This window comes from Acinonyx jubatus, chromosome E2 (assembly GCF_027475565.1).
Source record: "Acinonyx jubatus isolate Ajub_Pintada_27869175 chromosome E2, VMU_Ajub_asm_v1.0, whole genome shotgun sequence".
In the NCBI taxonomy this organism is placed as follows: Eukaryota; Metazoa; Chordata; class Mammalia; order Carnivora; family Felidae; genus Acinonyx; species Acinonyx jubatus.
The window spans coordinates 60462786-60482705 of NC_069396.1; the positions used below are offsets into that span (position 1 = coordinate 60462786).

A 19920-nucleotide genomic window follows, 5' to 3' on the forward strand; every position below is an offset into this window, starting at 1 on the left:
CAACCCCTCATCAGAAATTCTGGGACAAGCCTAAACATTCTGTGCTTTGACAATCCCTCTTGGGTATCCTCACCCAGACTAAGTTCTAACTCAAAATCCAGTGGTGAAAGTTGGAAAATACTACAACTTTCCTCATGAGAAGTGACATGAAAAGTGCTTAGCACAGGGCCAGGTACATGGTGCTGTGACACTTAGTAAAGGGAAACCTCACTAAAATGGAGTGCAAGGGAAAGCTCTCACTTGGTACCACTGGAAGTCAAGAATTGCCGACAGAAGAATCTTCAACAGGAAAGAATCATCAATTCCAGGCCCCAACAAGGAAAGATGTACATTGGATCTCCTAGTAGAAATCAACTGCCCCTGCAACTCAACCAATGAGAAACTGTCATCACCCTGAATTCTTTTCTCCAATGGACTTTCTTTCAAAACAGCCCCTCCCACCTTCCTCCTTCCTCTTATAAAATAACATTCCTCTCCTTTGTTAGACTTGCCTAAGGTTTTGCTGTAGCTTGCATGTTCAGAATTGCAATTCTCTGCTAATCCCAAATAAACCCATTTTTGCTGGCAAAGTAACTTTTATTTATTTATTTTTAAGTAACTTTTGTTTTTAAGATTGACGCTACTAAATAAATGAGAGAGCTATTGTTGTTACTGTTCTTATCATCATCATCATCATCATCATCATCATCGTCCCAAGGCTTTCATAGCACTGCCAGGGGAAGGCAAATTGGAGATGCTTCTCAAGAGAATCGTTGTTGACATCTGTCAAAGTATAAAATGCACTCTTCCTTCATTTAGCAAATAGCCATATAGGCAATGTTCAAAAAATTTTTAAGTATGTTCATGTATTGTGGTAGGCAGAATATACTGACCCCAAAGATGTACAGGTCTTAATTTCCAGAACATGTAAATATGTTATATTACATGGCAAAGGGGAACTTAAATGGTATATGGAATTAAGATTAATAATCAGCTGACCTTTGGGACACCTGGGTGGCTCAGTTGGTTTAATGTCCAACTCTTGATCTTGGTTCAGGTCATGTTCTCACTGTTCCTGGGATTCAGCCTGGCATCCAGCTCTGCTCTGTGCTGACAGTGTGATGCCTGCTTGAAATTCTCTCTCTTTCCCTTTCTCCCTGCTCCTCCCCTACTTATGCTCTGACATTGAGATATGGAGATTATTCTGTATTATCTGAGGTGAGGGAGGGGTGGGCGGACAATATAATAACAAAGGTCTTTAAAAGTGGAATAGAGAGGCAGTAGAGATTGAGAGAGTCAAGAGTGCTGCAATGTGAGAAAGATTCAAGTTGCCACTACTGGCTTTGAAGGTGGAAAGAGCCATGAACCAACACATGCTCCTCTGAGCCTGGAATAGGCAAAGGAACAGCCACCAACCCATCACCCTTGAACACTTCCAGCCAGACCTTTCTCAAGAAAACCAGATCTCTGAGTCTTGCCCCCATCACCTCTCCACTCAGACATCTTCCAGGCAACTCAGACACAATCCCAACTCCTGCTTTTCCTCTGGCATCTGCTCCTCTTTCCCCTTTCCCATTTCTATGGAGGGCAGTTCCATTCTTTCAACTGCTCAGTCTAAAAGCCTGGAGTCCTTCTGGACCTCCCATCTCTTTCTCACCACTCTTTGATCCATCAGCAAATACAGCTGACTCTGCCTGAAGAAGAGATTCAAAATCTGACTACTTCTCCCACATCTTTTGCGACCACCACCCTAGTCCAGGCTGCCGCCTGGACTACCATCGCTGGCCTCCTTGGTTGCAGTTGCCTTCTTCCTGTGTCCCCAACCACCTCCACCTTCATCTGGCACCCTATCACTTCTCCACATGGAAGCTAAAGTTATACTTGCCAATTTAGATCAGGTCCCTCTTCTATTCACACATCTTCTCAGTTCCCAGGTCCCTCAGGATAAAGGCCTAGTATGAGCCCTTTTCCTTGGAAGCTTTCTGGTAGAAGTAAAGGTCTTGAAGTTTCCCCAATGATCTCCTCTCTGGGTCGCCTCCAAGCCTTGGCACGTGCAGGTATCTCTGCTTGGAACAGCTTCCGTGCTTCATTCCATGCGCACACTCTACTGTCCCAACCTGGGGGGATAAAAATGACCCCAGGCCGGACATCCTCAGTTTCGCGACTTGGACACTGGGGCTTGAGTCTGGCCAGGCAAAAGCTTAAGAAACTTTCATCTACCCGTGCAGAGTCCACCAGCGCTGCCTCGGACGGGGACCCGGACTGGGACCCGGCGCAACGGACCCAATGTGGTCTGGGCGTCAGGTCCTCTGACAACACCTCTGACGAGCCTCGGACGCGTTGCCGCTTGGTCGTTGTCATGGTGACACGACATGGCGCGGGGGGGGGGGGGGGCGGGACTGCGGTCCCCGCGGAAGTAGGATTTGCGATGTGAACTACACTCCCCAGAAGGCGCTGGCGCCGTGCGGGGCGTACCCGAGTGTACCGCTCTGGGCAAGGGCTGGACATCCGACGTCGCCCTGAGGTTTTTCTTTGGCTGGTTGTGCGCCTGTGCGAAAAAAGGCCTCGATCCCTGGTTTGAGGACGCGTTTAGGAAACTCTAGGGCGCCACCGTCCAGGGTCTGGGGTGCGCCAAGTGGGGAAGGTGTGGGGCTCCTTTTTGCGCCTTTGCGCCTACGGGCGATGCCTGCGAGCGATCGTCCCCGCCTCCTCGGGCCTCGGCGTTGACGGAAATAGAATGGGCGGCCCTGTGGGGCGTCCGCCGGGACCGCCGCAAGAGCTTCCCAGTAAGGGCCTTGAGCGTGTTTCCACCATAATGCGCGAGAGACCGAGGTTCCGAGGGCCTGCCCGCAGCCCAGGGTCCTCCTGTCGTGCCGGGGGACTGAGGGCGGAGGAGGTGCTGTTCCAGCGGGCCACTCCCAACGGGTGCGCGCGCGCCCTCTTCCTCCCCGGCCCCCCACGGGTTGGCGTGGGACCAGCACCGCTACCGATGTCTTTGGCGAGTGAAGGGTCCACTTGCCGAAGCCGGGCAGTCCTACCCCCAAGTTCCTGGAGCCCCAGCGTTAGCGGATGAGTGTGCCTTGGGATTCCTGCCGCTTTCATTTCCTTGTCTGGGATGATGGGAGTCACTTTCACTTTGTGCCTTCGTGCTCCAGATTACTGGTCAGTATGCTGGCCAGAAGGGGGTTGGGGTGGGGCCTGAAAGGGTTTTTCACGCGTGGGGACAGAGATGTGCGGAGACTTGTTTGTAAGCGTCAGCCAAGCCATCGGGAACCGCAAATCCTTCTTAAATCTTGTGAGAAAAGAGCCTCATAGGACAATTTAGGCTTCAATTTAGGCCTTCTTTAGGGAGACTAATTGCTGACCCTTTATTCTTACTCTGCTGTTAACTGGTTTCTTTGCCTAGTGTGTGAACAGACTAAGGGGCCAGGGCAAAAGCAGGGAGGCCAGGGAGGAGCCTTCATCAACAGTCCAGGCATGTAATGATGCCCTAGGCCAGAGTGGCAGCCTTAGGTCACACTTAGGAGGTGCCAGTCCTGAGGTGGACAAATTGTGGGAGCATGTGATGGGGAAGGGCCCAGGGAAGCTCTGCACACTGCTGAGGCTCCAGAGTGAGACTGCGGGCCTTGTAGGTATGCTAGTATAGAATGATGGTTCAATCTACTGCAAGTGCAGGGGCCAGGATGTGTTATCCACAGTGACAGTGCAGCTAGAGTGGGTCTTGAAGGACTGTCTTGTGGTGGAGCAGGAAGGACACACCTGGTAAAGGATTAAGACAAAGGCAGAGGTATAAGAGGGCCAGAAGTGTTTGGGAATCCAGGTGTTTGTAGCTGAGAGATGGAGCAGAGGACAGTGACAGGCGGGAAGGCTTTGGACAAAGGGCCAAGGGCAGGCCCTAGGTCTGGGTGCCACTGGAGATTTTGTTGCAAGATGAGGTTGAAATTGGATCCTGGCTGTTATTTCCAGGGTCACTAGCTGCCATGAGCTGAATGGCCTGGGGAGCCTTGAGAGAGAGGGCGGATCCAAGGGCATAGCCCTTGGATAGAAGAGGACCTAAAGGTGTAAGAAAGGAGCGGTCACAACTGATGAGTCTGTCTAGGGGAGGCAGAACATTGGGGAGGAGAGCTTGGTGCTGGGGTCCTAGGGGGGAGGTTGAACCTGGGGCTTATTGTGGTCATAAGTCACATTGTGGTGAATGCCCAGGGAACCATCTGGAAATAGAACATGAACAGATTGGGTGATGTCTATCTGCCCTCCTGCTTCATGATGCAATGGCTCCAAAGCAGTGGCCAGTGGGTGTTGGGAGAAGGAGAAGGCACTGATGTTGGCAGACTAGTGTCCCCTCAGAAATGGAGGCCTGGGGAAGAGGGTAAGCTGAAGGTAGTTAGTATGTCTGGGAGGTGTTATAGGGGAGAGGTTGCCAGGGAGAGGGCAAGATGCCCTGGGTTTTAGGCCCAGGGCTTGAAGATGTCCACTCATTGCCCTGCAGGATCATCTCTTCCTCACTGCGAGGCCTGGTGACCTTCAAGGGTGTGGCCATGTACCTCTCTTGGGAGGAGTGGAGGCTCTTCACAGTCCCAGAGAATCCTGTACTGGGACATGATATTGGGTGACGTCACACCCATGGCCTTCCCAAGTAAAGCTCCTGCCTTTCTTTATGTGTTCTTTTTCAGAATTGTTGGCACCCAGGTTGGGCTGTGGGCACTTGCTTGTGCTCTCCCTGAGCCACTCCACCTTTGCTGACCCAGGCTTGTGGTGGCCTGGGGAGAAGAGTCAAAGTTCTCTCCATCTTTCCAATAAGCCCTTTGGGTTTGGCTCCATGACAAGGTCTCTCTGTGTGCCATGGATTCGCGGTCTTTCTCTAGCAGATACTTCCTTAAAACTGCCAGTGCCAGTCTCTAAGGGTCCTGTCATTGTTTACAAGGGCTACTGAGTTATTCCTGAAAAACCCTCCTGAAAATTTCATTTTTTTCTTTTTTTATGTTTTTTTTTAATGTCCATTTATTTCGAGAGAGAGAGAGAGAGCGCGCGTGAGTGGGGGAGGGGCAGAGAGAGAGGGAGACACAGAATCCAAAGGAGGCTCCTGGCTCTGAGCTGTCAGCACAGAGCCTGATGTGGGACCAAACACACAAACTGTGAGTGAAATCATGACCTGAGCCAAAGTCGGCCACTCAACCGACTGAGCCACCCAGGCGCCCCGTGTTTGTTTATTTTTGAGAGAGAGAGAGAGAGAGAGAGAGGAAGCAGGGGAGGGGCAGAGAAAGAGAATGGGATAGAAGATTCAAAGCAGGCTCCGTGCGGATAGCAAGAGAGCCCGATGCAGGGCTTGAACTCACGAACCATGAGATCATGACCTGAGCTGAAGTCGACACTTAACCGACTGAGCCACCCAGGCACCCTGTTTCTTTTTCTTTTTTACGTTTGTTTATTTTGGGAGAGAGCGTGAGCAGGGAAGGGGCAGAAAGAGAGGGAGAGAGAATCCCAAGCAGGCTCTGTGTTGTCAGGGCAGAGCCTAACGTGGGGCTCAATCCCACAAACCATGAGATCATGACCTAAGCCAAAATCAAGAGTCAGACACTTAACTGACTGAGCCACCCAGGTAGCCCTCAAAGTTTCATTTTGTGACATCTCTTCTTCCTTCCTCCTTACTAATGATAAAGACGAAACAAGCTCCTTGACTTCCACAGAAAGGTCACACACAGGGCAGGCCCCTTAGCTGCCTTGTCCTCCATAGGACTTGTGGCCACTGCATCCCATGGGGGCATTTTTGCCAGAGCATGGTAGGGAGTCCTGGGTATGTAGCTGAGAAGATGCAATTCTGGCCATTGCCAGAAAGTCCTGGAAGATGCTGGGACTTGTTGAGTACAATTCGGATATGGGCTGAGGCCTAGTCTACGTTGGATTGTTCCTGGCCGTGGTCTTATACCACATCACTACCCTGTGCCAAAGTTAATGTCCCAACCTCAGTCCAACTTTACACCTTTCTGAACATTCTGCCCTCGTGCCTTCTTTTCCTGATGTCTAGTCCCTATCTCCCTGACCTCAAGTTTCATCTTGTAACTACTCTCCCTATGGGTCCTCCTGTGTTAGCTTCTATTTACCTATTAGGAGATGTTTATGTATTGGTAAGTAATCCTGGGAAGCCTAATGCTAAGAGATGGCTGAATGTTACATCATGTGTGGGCTCTTTCTGCATAGCATTGACCTCTGCAAACATCCCTATTGCACTGAGTTTGCAGACAGTGAGCAGCAGATCCTGCCAGCCACATTGAGTCTGTGACCCTGATGAGATACTTTGCATTGGTCTGGCCAGACCCTATACCAAAAGGATTGGCCCTTTCTCCCCTGATCCTGGCCCCCTTAGTTTCTTATGAACCCAGGGAATCAATTGTTAGCTTAAGAATTATAAGCCCCACTTACTGGGGTGCCTGGGTAGCTCAGTTGGTTAAGCATTCATTTTGGCTCAGGTCATGATCTCACAGTTCATGAGTTCGAGCCCTGCATCGGGCTCTGCACTGTCAGTGCGGAGCCTGCTTGGATTTCCCTCTCTCTGTCCCTCCCCTGTTCTCTCTCTCTCAAAATACTTTCAAAAAGAAAGAAAGAGAGAGAGAGGAAAAGAAAGAAAGAGAAAAGAGCTTTAGACACCACTTAATGATGGGTCCATCCCCACGCATCTACTATGACATATAGAAAAGGGCATTTCCCAGGGCACTTGGGTGGCTCAGTGGGTTAAGCATCCAACTATTGATTTCATCCCAGGTCACGATCTTATGGTTTCTAAGTATGAGCTCCACACTGTCAGTGCCGAGCCTGCTTGGGATTCTGTCTCTCTCCCTCTCTCTGTGTCCCTCCCCTGCTTGCTTGCTCACTCTCTCAAAATAAGTAAATAAACTTTTTTTTCTTTTTTACGTGTATTTATTTTTGAGAGACAGAGAGATAGAGCTTGAGGGGGGAGGGGCAGAGAGAGAGAAAGGGAAAGAGACAGAGAGACAGAATCCAAAGCAGGCTCCAGGCTCCAAACTGTCGGCACAGAGCCTGATGCGGGGCTCAAACCCACGAACCGTGAGATCATGACCTGAGCCAAAGTCGGACACTTAACTGACTGAGCCACCTAGGTGCCCCAATAAATAAATAAAACTTTTAGAAAATTAAAAAAAAAGGGGCATTTCCCTATTTTCAGGTAGTTCATGTGAAAAGGAAGATAAGGAGGCACTGTTGGAATCTGATGCTTCCAGAAAAATCACATCGCAGGGCTGGACTTCCAGTGCTTGTCCTTCTACTCACAAGGTCCACCCCTATAACACGGGGTTATAGTCTTCAAAGACTTTGTACATGGAGAAACATGGGAACAGATCCTGGACAGAAACTGCACATATGTGGGGCATACAGGAAATAATTCTGGTTCCACGTAAACCTTCAACTGAAACCTTCTCCTTTAATATTGAGAGAGACTTCTCCCCTGTGATGAGCACATACTGCAGAGAAGCTGTGCAGCCATGACATAAGAGCCTGGAGAGCCAGGATCTAACACCCATCCACCCACAACAATAGGAAGCCGTGTGGGAATACCAAGCTCAGGGAGGCCTTCCCACCCAGCCCCATTATTGAGCAGTTCCCAAAGTTCACAGCAGGGAAGCTCTTCAAGTGCAGGAACTGGGGGCAGCCTTTGCAAGGAGCTCCACCCTCCTTAGCCACCTGACTCACCCTGAGAGAGACCATGTAGATGTCCAACAAATACATATGTCCGCAAAGAGAAATCAACCCTTGTTGATCACCAAAAATTCACCCAAAAAAATTCAGAGAAACATCCTATGTAAGGAGAGTAGGAAGGCCTTCAGGCACACGTGTAAACTGAAAAAGGGTCCGAAAATTCACTCTGGGGAAAGACCTTACAAGTGCATGGAATATGGAAAAACTTACCACCAAAGTTATACTCTAAATCAGCACCAGAAGGTTCACACTGGTGAAAGACCCTCTGAGTGTAACTAATACGGGAAATCCTTTGGCCACAGGTCTAACCTTAGGAAGTACCAGAAGGTTCATACTGGAGAAAGGCCCTATGAGTACAGCCATTGTGGGAGAGCCTTTAGTGAAACCCGAGCCTTTGTTTGGCACCAGATTGTTCACACCAAAGAAAGGGTGTGATTTGGTGTGGGCACTTGGGCTAATCCCTCTCCCTATCCTTACATGCCCAGGCTGGACACCTGAGATATTGTCAGCAGTACCAGATTCCTCATCACCACCAACTCCAGCAGTCAGCTGCCCTCGGAGATGGAAGAGAGGGCACGAGCAAGTGAGGTTCTGGTCCCCGCAGCACTCAAGAATGGAACCATGGGAACTAGCATGCAGTAAGGATGCTGGTGGCTACCTTCTGGCTCCCAGGTATGGAGGGCTGTAACACTGTTAGGGATGTGGCCCAAGACAAGGTGTGATGTTTTCCACAAGTCACAGAGGTCTCCAACATTAATGCAAGGCTGCCTGGGCCAGAAGCTGTATGTTGATACTCCGACAACCGTGAACTGGTTCTTAATCCACTTAGTGCATTCTTAGTCCACTACTTTAGATGTGAGGAAAATGTACATCATAGACAGGGGGCATCGGGGCCCAAGTTCTCATGGGTTATAATCAGAGGAACCTGAGCAAATGCAGGTCAGCCTGACCTATCTTGGGCCTAAGCTTTGACTCTTCTTCTTCCATGTTGCATTTTGCATCCAGCTAGACATGTGCATCTATTTTATGCAAGTTTGAAGCATGTGGGTTTGGAAACCAGATACAGAAGAATGACTAACATCTCATTTGATGCTGCCAATTTGAATCAGTGTCAATGTTCCTCTTCACGTAGTTGGGAGGGAATAAGTCTTGCATCTCCCTAGTTGTGGATGGTGAGGCCTGTAAGACTGCACCCCATGGTTAGAGGCTTGCCTGTATTTCACAAAAGATCCCCCTGGACAGTTTGATTGTATACAAGTGTGCTTGTCAAAGTGTAAGGGTACACTGCTTGGGGTGCATTAAATTCAACACAACCCAAGGAAATCTTGAAGAACTTTTATTTACTTGTTAACTAACAAGTAAGGAACCAGGGAGATAGCTCTCAAAACACTGACTCCCAGTGGAGTTAGTACAGGAAGCAATTATTAAGTGTTTTAGGGGATGGAGACAGGGAGCTTGCATATACATTAAGGAACTTATTCATATCCCATTACTTAGCCACTTTGGTTCACTTTGTATCTTCGTTTGCTGTCTTGATGGGGTCAGATTACTCCATTGGGTTTGTGCCTTTTTATACACTGGACACTCCAGAATGTCTTCCCACTCTCCTTTTCTCTCCTGATTCCAGCCCTTTGCTGTGCCCACCTTCTGGGCCTCATATCTTACCCTTTGCCTTTATCCCCTCATCTCTTTCTCTCAAGTCCTCCAACACCAGTCTCCCCTTACTGTGTCCTAACTTGGTCAAGGGTGTTTAAAATGTCTTATTAACATGTTATTGGATGACAGCCACTTGTGCATTCCAAGGGATTGTGGTCCAGGCATAACTAGCGCCAAGACCTACCACCCAACATGGTGCTCCCCTGTCACCAGAGGCCATGTCTGTACCAAATCCCCCAAACAGGTAACTGAACAGGAGACCTACCTACATGTCTCTTTGTATTCACACCTGCTCAGAGACCCCAAGTCTGAACTGTCCAGGTCTGCAGTGAACCTAATCCCTGTCCCCTTGGCAGTGACCCCATGGATTTCATCCTGGGTGTGTCCCATATGCACTCAGTGAACTTGTATTTCTCTGATCTTCAGTTGTTAGTGATATGGAGAAAAAAAGGCAAAAGAAATGTAGATTAAGTTAAATTTCCTTACAGCTTACAGCCCATTGACAAATACTCGAGACAGAAAGAGTATGACATTCGTCCAGGAACTCTCAATTGTCTTAGCATTAATACCTTGCAAGAGAAAAAGAAAACAAAAAACCAGCAACAACAATCTTAGCTTGACATAAGCTAGGCTTCCAGGATCCTATAAATCTTCCTTAACCTATGAAAACAACTTTGTAAACTTCCGCTATCTCTACCCCCTCAACTTAAAAGTATAAGCGAATCACTTCACACAATCCTGGGACAGCTCTATCTGCCCAAAGGTCCTGTCCCTGTGCTTTAAGAAAACCACCTTTTTTGCACTGATAATGTCTGAAGAATTCTTCTTGACTATGTGCTCCAGAACCCCACATCAAATCATATCAGTTAGCATGGAGCAGAGAAAGAGGAGGTGTCCTATGACCTGAAAGATAACCCTTGTGAAATATACCCAGAACCATTTCCCTACAAAAACATATACTACAGGAGTAAAGACTGCGAGAGCAATTTCCATTTGGGGTAAGGACAGTGCTCCCATTCCAGGTCCCACTAGTCTTCTCTCACCTAAGTGAGAGAGGTCATAGTTAACAGGGGCCAGGGCTACAAGGAAATATGTTGAATATGCTGTAGCCAGGGAAGGCAGTTGAGGTCAAGAGAAAGAAAGAAAAGAAAACAAAAGAAGAAAGAAAGAAAGAAAGAAAGAAAGAAAGAAAGAAAGAAAGAAAGAAAGAAAGAAAGAAAGGAAGGAAGGAAGGAAGGAAGGAAGGAAAGAAAAGAAGAAAGAAAGAAGGGAAGAAAACTATAGGAGTGGAGATATACTCCTGAGGCCCACTCCCACTAAAGACCGAGTATTCATTGGAAGATTTAGTATGCTCCTCTCCCGTCACCCATACACCACATCAGTGGAGTTCCAGTGTAACAACAGTGCACTATAACTAAAACAGATGCAAGACACAGACTCTCTCCAAAGAAGAATACTTACCAGAGCACAAAGTCTAGAGAAGAGACAACAACTAGGGCACTAGAGGAATCTGAAGCCTCCAGCACCCCCTGCTACAGCAAACATTAAACACAGCCCTCCTCCTATCCATATTACCATAAATCCTCATACAAACCTCCTGTCGCCTTAGTTCCTCTTAACAAACATGTGTCTGGTGTTCAACAACAAATGACAAGGCAGGTCAAAAGGCAAGAAAAAAGGCAGCCCGAAGACACACAAAGCAGTCATCAGAATGACACTCAGATGTGAACAGATGTTGGAATTATCAGACGGGCGTAAAATAGCAATGATTAAGATGTTAAGGGCTCTAGATGAAAAAATTGACAAAATACAGGAATAGACGGATACTGTGAGCAAAGAGATGGAAACTCTTAAGAAAAGATCAAAAGTTAGGGCTAGAGATAAAAAACACTGTAATAGAAACAAAGAGTGCCTTCAATGAGCTCATCAGTAGGCTCGACCCAGCCAAGGAAAGAATCAGTGCTCTACACAATTCAGCCCAAGGCGAGTGTTTACTACTATCTGTTTTGCTTTTACTGATAGGGGAACAGGAGCTCACAGATGTCCAACCAAGTGGTTAGGGTCCAAGCACCTGCCACAGACGACACCCCCCATAACCCCCCATCTCCCGTGCCATCTTGTTCAGGGTAGAATGGGAGTCAGGTATATGTATTGGAGCTATTTTGTGTACAGAGGAAGATTTGTTGCTGCTATTCATTTCCAATTCACTAAATTATGAATTTATCAAACAATGAGCATTTCTCTCAATATTAGGCATCAAGATCCCTGTAGTCTAACTAATTCCACATTACAGGGATGATTTTATATTATTTTACCTTATTTTTTCAAGATTTTATTTGTCAGTAACCTCTACACCCAACATGGGGCTCAAATTCACAACCCTGAGATCCAAAGTTGCAAGCTCTAGTGACTGAGTCGGCCAGGTGCCCCCATAGGGATACTTTTTAAATAAGAAATTAAATGTCTCCAAACATTCAAAGAGTGCTTGAAATGTTAATGCCTCTAAGCTTTGGATAAATCACGAATTTAATACTTACATTTTCTTAAATTCTTTCAAAGTGAGCAACATTTACACACAAATATTCCAAAATTGTTGTGGTCTCTTGCATTGTGATTATCTGGAGAGCACATTTCTTTATCTCATGTGAATTTACATCAATTCTCACCTAAATACTTAGACACAAGTATGAAATGAAAGCACAGAAACAGGTTTTGGTGGTTAAGAATCGGCCCTTGGTTTAGCTGCACCTTTACATCGGCTGCTGCCTTTCTATTCGTGGGAGTAATCAGATATGAACTGTGTGACCTCACTTGTATAATGTGGCTCATTAATATTGCTAGATGTGTCCTATTTAAATCTATATGACCGTGCTCTCTTGCATTACGACGATTTACAAATAGTGTTAATTCTAAGGACAGGTGTTGCTGACATAGATGCATATATAAGGACGGAGGAAGGGAGGAAGGGAGGAAGGAAGGCGGCAAGAATGAACGAACTCTACAGATTAATTCCGTATTTCCTTATAACAGCTCTACGATGGGTAACGTCATTGTACCATTTCATGTACGAAGATGAAGGACCCTGACAACAAAACCTAAAACAAACCCTCACACTAGAGCAACAAAGAGGAAAGCTCTCGTTCTCCAGCAGTCGTGGGCGTGTACTGAGACTGCCCTTCCTTTTGTTTTCACGTGTGGCAGAAACTCAGGTTGGTCCCCAGGAGACAGGACCAAGGCATCAATATCCTGATGTGCCAGCCACACCTAGACGACCCAAAGACAGGCAAGTCTGGGAAAGTACATTTTGCGCGGTCCAGTTTAGCAGGGAAAACAGATGGCTTAGCAAAGTGTCAGAAAACAATCCAGACTCCAGAAAAATTTAGCCTAGGGGCTTGCAAATCTGATGTTAACCCCTTTACAAAACACGGAGAGGTCAATCCAGGGCACAGGCCTCCAGAGGTAGAGCCAGGCTCTGTGCCAAAGCACCGTCCCTCCTAACTCGCCCCTCTCATCAGGCTATGTCCTTTTATTTATTTGTTTATTTATTTATTTATTCATTTAAAAAATTTTTTTAATGTTTATTTATTTTTGAGAGGGATATATATATTTTGAGAATATATATGTTTATATATTTTGAGAGGGAGAGAACGAGCACGGGAGGGCAGAGAGAGAGGGAGATTCAGAATCTGAAGCCGACTCCAGGGTCTGAGCTGTCAGCAAGGAGCCGGACGACGGACCAAACTCACAAACCCCGGTATCATGACTTGAGCCGAAGTCGGCTGCTCAACCAACTGAGCCACCCAGGGACCCCTATCAGGCTTTGTCTTTTTTTTTTTTTTCCCCCCCTTCACGCTTTGTCTTTAAAGCCCGGTGCCGGGGTCGCCTCCTGGGACCTCAGCAATTTCCGCTTCTGCCCGTCCCGCGTTAAGTCTAGTCCGCCGCGTGGGCGAGTGTCTAGAGCCCAGGACCCCGAGCGCAGGACGCCCGGCCGGGCGATCGCACACTTCACTCCCCGGGATCCACGGAAGCTGGGGAGCGCCTGCGGGACTCCATTTCCCAGCGCGCCGCGCGGGGATGCCTAGACGTTGCCGCGGATATCAAGCAGGGCTCCGCCCGCGCGGGACGGGAACTGCGCTTCCCAGAAGCCGCCGCGCGTGCGTCCGCAGCGTGCACTGGGCCTATGAGGACTTTCGGGGGCTGGACTTCCGGCGTCCCGGACTGTCACTTTGCTACCGGGCGTTGGGCCACACCGGTATTGGTGAACTGGAGCGCCGCGAGCCCCCAGGCGGGTTTCTTAGAAGGTTTGGAGACCCGAGGCGAGGGCTGGGAGGAAGACCCGAGCGGTGGACCGTCTCGCGCACGCCCTGATTGCGGGCGACGGTCGCGCCCCGAGCCCAGGCTTCTCCGTGAGGAGCCTGGGCCGCTCCGCGGGGCTGTGGGGCGGCGCCCCGAGTCACGTGCTGTCCGACCCCGGGACGGCGGGGGAGGCGGCGCCCTGAGCGACCCTGCCTTAGACGGCCCGGGAGGCTGAGACCAGGAGCCGGCGAGCCCGTGTTGTCCGTCTCTTTCTGCGAGTCCCCAAGTACAGGTTCTGATGGCGACCGCGGCGCTGACAGACCGGGCCCAGGTGAGTAGAGGAAGCGTAAGGCTCCCATCCGCCCGGATCCCTCCTCGAAGGACCCGATCCTCGACGCAGGGAGAGACTTTACCTGCACGTTTTGTCTCCCCTCTCGGTTCGTCCTAGGCCCCGGCGTTCAGGCCAGTGGAGCGTGCACGTGTGAGATCCCCGCTTCTGGCAGCCAAGGGAGTGAGGTGTAGAAGGAAGTTCCAAGCAGAGGGTCCCGCACGTGCAAAAGCTGGGAGGGGAGACTGAGCCTAGGTGGTTCCGGAGCTGAGCTTCCTGACGTGAGCACGGGAGAGAAATGGCAGGCTTGAGTTGCATCGGGGGCCATGGGATGATTCTAACAGAGCCTGGATATGCGTTAAGTTAGAGACTTTAAAGTAACCCACCGTTTGCTTGGCGGAGAAATGACGCAGAGCGGGTGGCTGTGTGCAGGGAGCAGGCAGCACCACAGTCCAGGTGGCCGAAGACGGCACCCGCTGCACGCGGGGCCAGTGGAGATGGGAAAGTGGCTGGATTCTGGAACGATCTGATGTCTCAGGTGCGGCGTGTGAGCGAGTGCCCGGAGTGGAGCACAGTCCCAAGTGTTTGAGCCTGAGCACCCAGAAGAATGGAGTTGCTGTAGACAGAAACAGGAATTTGAAGGGAAAACAGGTTTCAGAGTAAAATCAGGGAGTCTGTGATGTCCCAGAGTGGAGGTATCATGTGGACCTGGCATTGTAGGTGTCCAAGGACAGAGTCCTGGTATTCGGAACCAAGGCAGGGCCTGGGAATCACACTTAGGAGGAGGGAATAGCATAGATTCAGCCAGGGATGGGTAGTGCTCCAGGGAGATGCAAAGAGGCTGGTGGTCCCTGGGGCTCTCAGGGGAGGTCTGGCAAGTGGCTGAAGGGAGGGTTTTGGCCAAGGAAATGGGGGGCGAGGAGCACATGGCTATAGAGGGAGAGGGGAACTGGCTTCCTGTGTGGTGACCAGACTCTTGGGGCCAGTCCTATAGTGACTGGAGGGGATTAGCCGGTCCTTCAGGCTGAAGGAGCAGCCTTGGAATGTCAGGCAGGTCAGCAGAGGCGGGCATCCTTACGGGGATGGGCATGTCTTGTGGGTCCACAGTTAGGACTTGTACAATTGCTAATTACAAGAACAGGTAAGGGCGTGGCACGTCTGGGGAGGGTCAACTTGTGCAAAGACTGGAGCATGAGTGGACACCTGGGCCTGCCTTTGGAGTGGCAGCCATCTGAAGGCCATGGGCTTGCTCTGGCTGCCTTGTATAGAGTGGCTAGTAGGGAGTCTGAGAAGACCTGTATGCCCTAGACAGGTAGGGTGGAGGGGAGGGGAGGGAAGTTTCGTCTGCAGAGTTGCAGAGCCCTGGGGTGGGGCGGGGGGGAAGGTAAGCATCTGAGGGACACTAGTTGGGGTAGCCATTGGGACAGGGAGGCGGGTCCTGGGTCCCACAGCCAGAGCTTAGATTGTGTCTGCCTTCCCCTGCCCACTCTTGTAGGGCCTGATGGCCTTTGAGGATGTGGCCGTGTACTTCTCCCAGGAGGAGTGGGAGCTCCTGGACGCAGCCCAGAGGGCCTTGTACTGCCATGTGATGTTAGAGAACTTCGCGCTTGTGTCCTCACTGGGTAAGGCCCTGGGTTTTCCGTGGGAAGCTCAGTCATTGCCAGCACTAACCCCTTCTCTCCTGTTGGCCTGTGAGCAGCCTCACACCAATTGGCTGAGTGTCCCTGTGCCACTGTGGTGCCTGTGTCTAGGCTCGGCCCCTTTCATCTGGTGCTTCCAACATGGTTCTCCTCACAGGGACCATTGAACTTTTCCTGTGAGTCCTGCCCTGCAGTGAGGCATCAGATGACACCATCTGTGTCCCACAAAGCCCCTCACCCCTGCCATCTCTTGGGCAGTAGGTTGTCCTGAGCTGGGCCTGGCCCCTCACTTGCTTGTGTTTTCTCACAGGACTCTCTGCCTCACGACCCCGGGTGGTCCTGCAGCTTGAGCGTGGCGAGGAGCCCTGGGTTCTCAGTGGGACAGTTGTGACACCAGCCAGGAATGCTCAGAGAAAGCCCAGCCCTGGTGAGTGGGGGCTCAGAGGGTGTGAGCTTGGGGCTAACCAATGGCCAGGCTTCTGTCCCCCGTTTCCCTGCTTTCCTGGACACTTTCATCTCCTGCTTCCGGCCTGACTCCCTCCTGTTTTCCTACCCTCAGCCTCTCCTGGCGGCTCTGGCCTTGGCTTGCCATTCAAGGGGGAGCTCCCAGGGTACCCCATTCCAGGCACTGGGGCACAGCCTCTATCTAGCAGGTCTCTCCTGCTCCTGCCCTCATAGAATTCACCATGCTAGGGAAGAGGCAGTGGGGAAATAGGGTTTGTGAGTAAAGCCTATAGGATTCGGTAGCCTCCAGCAAAGGCCTACCCACTAGGCCCATCCTGATCACCCCCTCTTGGCCAGGATGACCCAGGATATACCATTTCTATGCCTTCAGGTCCCTGTCATCTGGCATATGACAAGGTTGTTCCTGAAGCAGCTTTGCCAGTGACCTTCCAGAATGGCTCCCTTCCAGCACCTACCTTCACAGGCACCTGCGAACGTGGGAAAAGCTCAGTGGGTTGGCAGGCCACCTCCCTCTCTCAGGAGAAAAAGTCCACAGGTGTGTCGGTAATCTATTGGGAAAGGCTCCTGCTGGGTCCTGGCAGCGGGGAAGCCAATGTCAGTCTGCGGTTAACCTCTCCACTGAGGACTCCTGAGGATAGCCCGCCTCGGGAGAAAGCCCTCATGAACCGCCCCATGCCAGACAAGCAGCCGAGGCCATATGGGGGCCAGAAGCCATTTGGGCAGGATGGCTCTGGAAGAGGCTGCCCCAAAATTCCAGAATTTGAGGCTAGTCTCACCTCTGGGGAAAGAGAAAAGGGTGGAACTAGCCTCAAGCCTCATGGACTCCCTGCTAGCCAAGAACCCCCTACCTGGGATCAGCTGGGCAAGGCCCTCCACACAGGCCCCAGCTTCCTCTCCGGGGAGAAGCCCTTCGAATGCAGGGCGTGCACCAAAGTGTTTCTGAAGAGCTCCGACCTGCTCAAGCACCTGCGCACCCACACTGGAGAGCGGCCATACGAATGCTCTCAGTGTGGCAAGGCCTTCAGCCAGACATCACACCTGACGCAGCACCAGCGCATCCACAGCGGTGAGACACCCTATGCGTGCCCGGCCTGTGGCAAGGCCTTCAGGCATAGCTCCTCGCTGGTGCGGCACCAGCGCATACACACCGCTGAGAAGTCCTTCCGCTGCAGCGAGTGCGGCAAGGCCTTCAGCCACGGCTCCAACCTCAGCCAGCACCGCAAGATCCACGCAGGCGGGCGGCCCTACGCATGTGCTCAGTGTGGCCGCCGTTTCTGCCGCAACTCGCACCTGATCCAGCACGAGCGCACGCACACGGGTGAGAAGCCTTACACCTGTGCCCTTTGTGGTGCCGCCTTCAGCCAGGGTTCCTCCCTCTTCAAGCACCAGCGCGTGCACACGGGTGAGAAGCCCTTCGCCTGCACACAGTGTGGCCGCGCCTTCAGCCACAGCTCTAACCTCACGCAGCACCAGCTGCTGCACACTGGGGAGCGGCCCTTCCGCTGCGGGGACTGTGGCAAGGCTTTCGCCAAGGGCGCAGTGTTGCTCAGCCACCGACGCATCCACACGGGCGAGAAGCCCTTTGTGTGCGCACACTGTGGCCGTGCCTTCCGCGAGCGCCCGGCCCTGTTCCACCACCAGAGGATCCACACGGGAGAGAAGCCCGTGCGGCGACCTCGGCGTGGGGCGGGCCTGTGCCCCCAAGCCAGGCCTTCTTCAGGAGCACCGTCAGAGGGCACGCTGGGCAGAGTAGCCGGGCCCACTCCCACCTCGGGCCCACCGGCAGTTTCGAAGCCTGCTGACGCCTGAGCTCACAGCTGCAGCCTCCCCCAGGCTGTGGGAAAATGCCCTTGTGCCCTGTGCATTCTGGAGAAGCCCTGTGCGTGCCCTGTGGTGCCGTCTGCACATGGTGACGATATTTGCCATTTCAGCACCAGCTCACTCCAACTCTAAGAGATCTGACTACAGAAAGATCAGGGGCATGGACGTCGAGGCTGGGACTTTGGTGGGCAGAGACTGGGCAATCAGAGTGCCGCTTCATGCCTGTTATGACTGTGAGCACTCAGGTGAGGAGGGGAATGCTGGAATGTTGGGGAGGCAGTCCTAGAAATTTCTGACGCCCGCGCACATACTGGCCAACAGGCTGGCCCTCAGGATATTCTCTCAAGACCTCAGTTCATCAGAGGCTTCTGGGAGCAGGCCCAGTGGATAGGAAGTCAGGTTGGGGTCTGGTGTTGGCCTTGGGCTCTGAGCCTCAGTTTCCACCTCTGGGGAAAAGAAAGGAAGAGAGAGGGAGAGAGAGTCAGGCTACAGAGGGTATTTGCAGCACCGTGACAAGCAGGATCTCGATAAGGGCCAACATGTGCCAACTGCCAGCCCTGTGAGATGGCTACTATGGCTGGTATCCCCACTTCTCAGTTGAGGAAACTGAGGCAGAGAGTGGGAGTGTGCTGCTGCACAGAGCAGAGCCCAGGACTTAAATCCAGGTCACAGGCCCAGCTCATCTCTCTGCCCCCATGCTCTGGCACTCGTGCTCTAGTCTGCCAGTGTGAAGGCTGGGCGATGCCAGGCCTGGCTTCCTGCACATGGCAGTCCCACAGGACGTGGAGGAAGTAGAGGTGGAGGTCCCTGGGGTGGGAGGAGGGAGACAAACATCAATGTGTTCGTTCAGGTTTCACCCAAGCCTCAGCCCTGGCCATGCCCTGTTGTTGCCAAAGTCACCATTACAGGGGTGTTTATATCCCCACTGCCCTGGTGACAGGTGACCACGATAACAGGTTGGAGGAGACCAGATGGGACTACGTGTTTCTGCAGGGTCAGTGGGCAGGTGCCCACCTGTTCTCTTCCCTCAGTTGGAAAGAGGATTTGCTGTTACCTAAGGCCACGTGTGTGTGATGCCCTCCCATCATGGGACACCTCCACGTGGCTGGGACACGTGGTGGACTGGGGCCCAGGTTTCTCCCTGTGGCCCTCAGCAGAGCAGGCCCTGTCTTGACCTCAGGCCTCACCCCTAGGGATGTTAGTGGTCTCTTTTCTTGGGAACAAAAAAGAAAAGACCAAAAATTATAAGTTGGAGTGGATGTACATTGTGTAAATCCCTGCACAGCACTGTGGAAATCCACAACCTCAGTCTCTTCTCCCAGCCTCCAGGTCATGGTTCAGACAGCTTTAACAACACAGTCTAGAGAGGCTTCCTGATAAAAATTTCTTTGTCAAACATGTGAGGTGTAACAGTCTGATGCCTGTTTCATCCTAGGACATTGTAGTCATGCCTTCTCTGTGTTGTCATTGAGCTGCAGGGTTGGCTTTGTTCCACATCTTTGAGAGGCCAAAGGCTACATATGTACCTCTCTGAGATCCACTGAGGGGCTGGAATACCTGTGCCCCTTGGCAGGCAGAATGGGTGTGCACCAGCCAGGAGGGTAGATAGCATGGGGCTGCCCCAAGCAGGAATTCTATCTGATATGAGTCTTTGTGAATCTGGTTGGGGAATCTGAGGCAGGGTTCACCAGTGGTGGCCAGAAAGATTGACTCCAGCCTGGTGGTCTCTAGTCCCTCCACCTCCAAGATTGGCAGCCATCTGCCATGTACAATGAACACAGACCTTTCACCCTTCCATCAGGGCCAGACCTGTCCTTTGCTTTTGGAATCTCACTTCTTGCAAGGAGAGGAGTCCTGCTGGACCCACTCCCAAAGATCCTTGGGTCCAGGTCCTCTGCGCCAGGCCTCGTGGTATCCTACAGGCCCCTGAGCCACTGTCCACCCCTCCTGGACTCATTCTTTCTCCTCTGCTTTGGTACACACTTTTGCGTCACCCCCATCTTACTTTCCCCCAGAGTGGCTTCC

General features: G+C 51.3%; 1 protein-coding gene across 7 annotated transcripts in view; it reads left to right on the forward strand.

The window, feature by feature from the left end:
- LOC106988343 (zinc finger protein 324A) overlaps positions 1–19295 on the forward strand; it is a 38556-nt gene extending 19261 nt beyond the window's left edge. For 2 of the 7 annotated variants that reach the window (XM_053211248.1, XM_053211249.1), the window contains exons 2-6: positions 8175–8361; positions 12376–13972; positions 15465–15591; positions 15920–16036; positions 16445–19295. In XM_053211248.1, coding sequence (XP_053067223.1) covers positions 13940–13972; positions 15465–15591; positions 15920–16036; positions 16445–17883 — 1716 coding nt within the window. In that variant the 5' untranslated portion in view covers positions 8175–8361; positions 12376–13939 and the 3' untranslated portion in view covers positions 17884–19295. Of the gene's footprint in view, positions 1–2458; positions 3142–8174; positions 8362–12375; positions 13973–14089; positions 14508–15464; positions 15592–15919; positions 16085–16444 lie in introns of those variants that run through there. The other 5 variants (XM_053211251.1, XM_053211253.1, XM_053211254.1 and 2 more) reach the window with 5 other exon arrangements.
- The last annotated feature ends 625 nt before the right edge of the window (positions 19296–19920 follow it).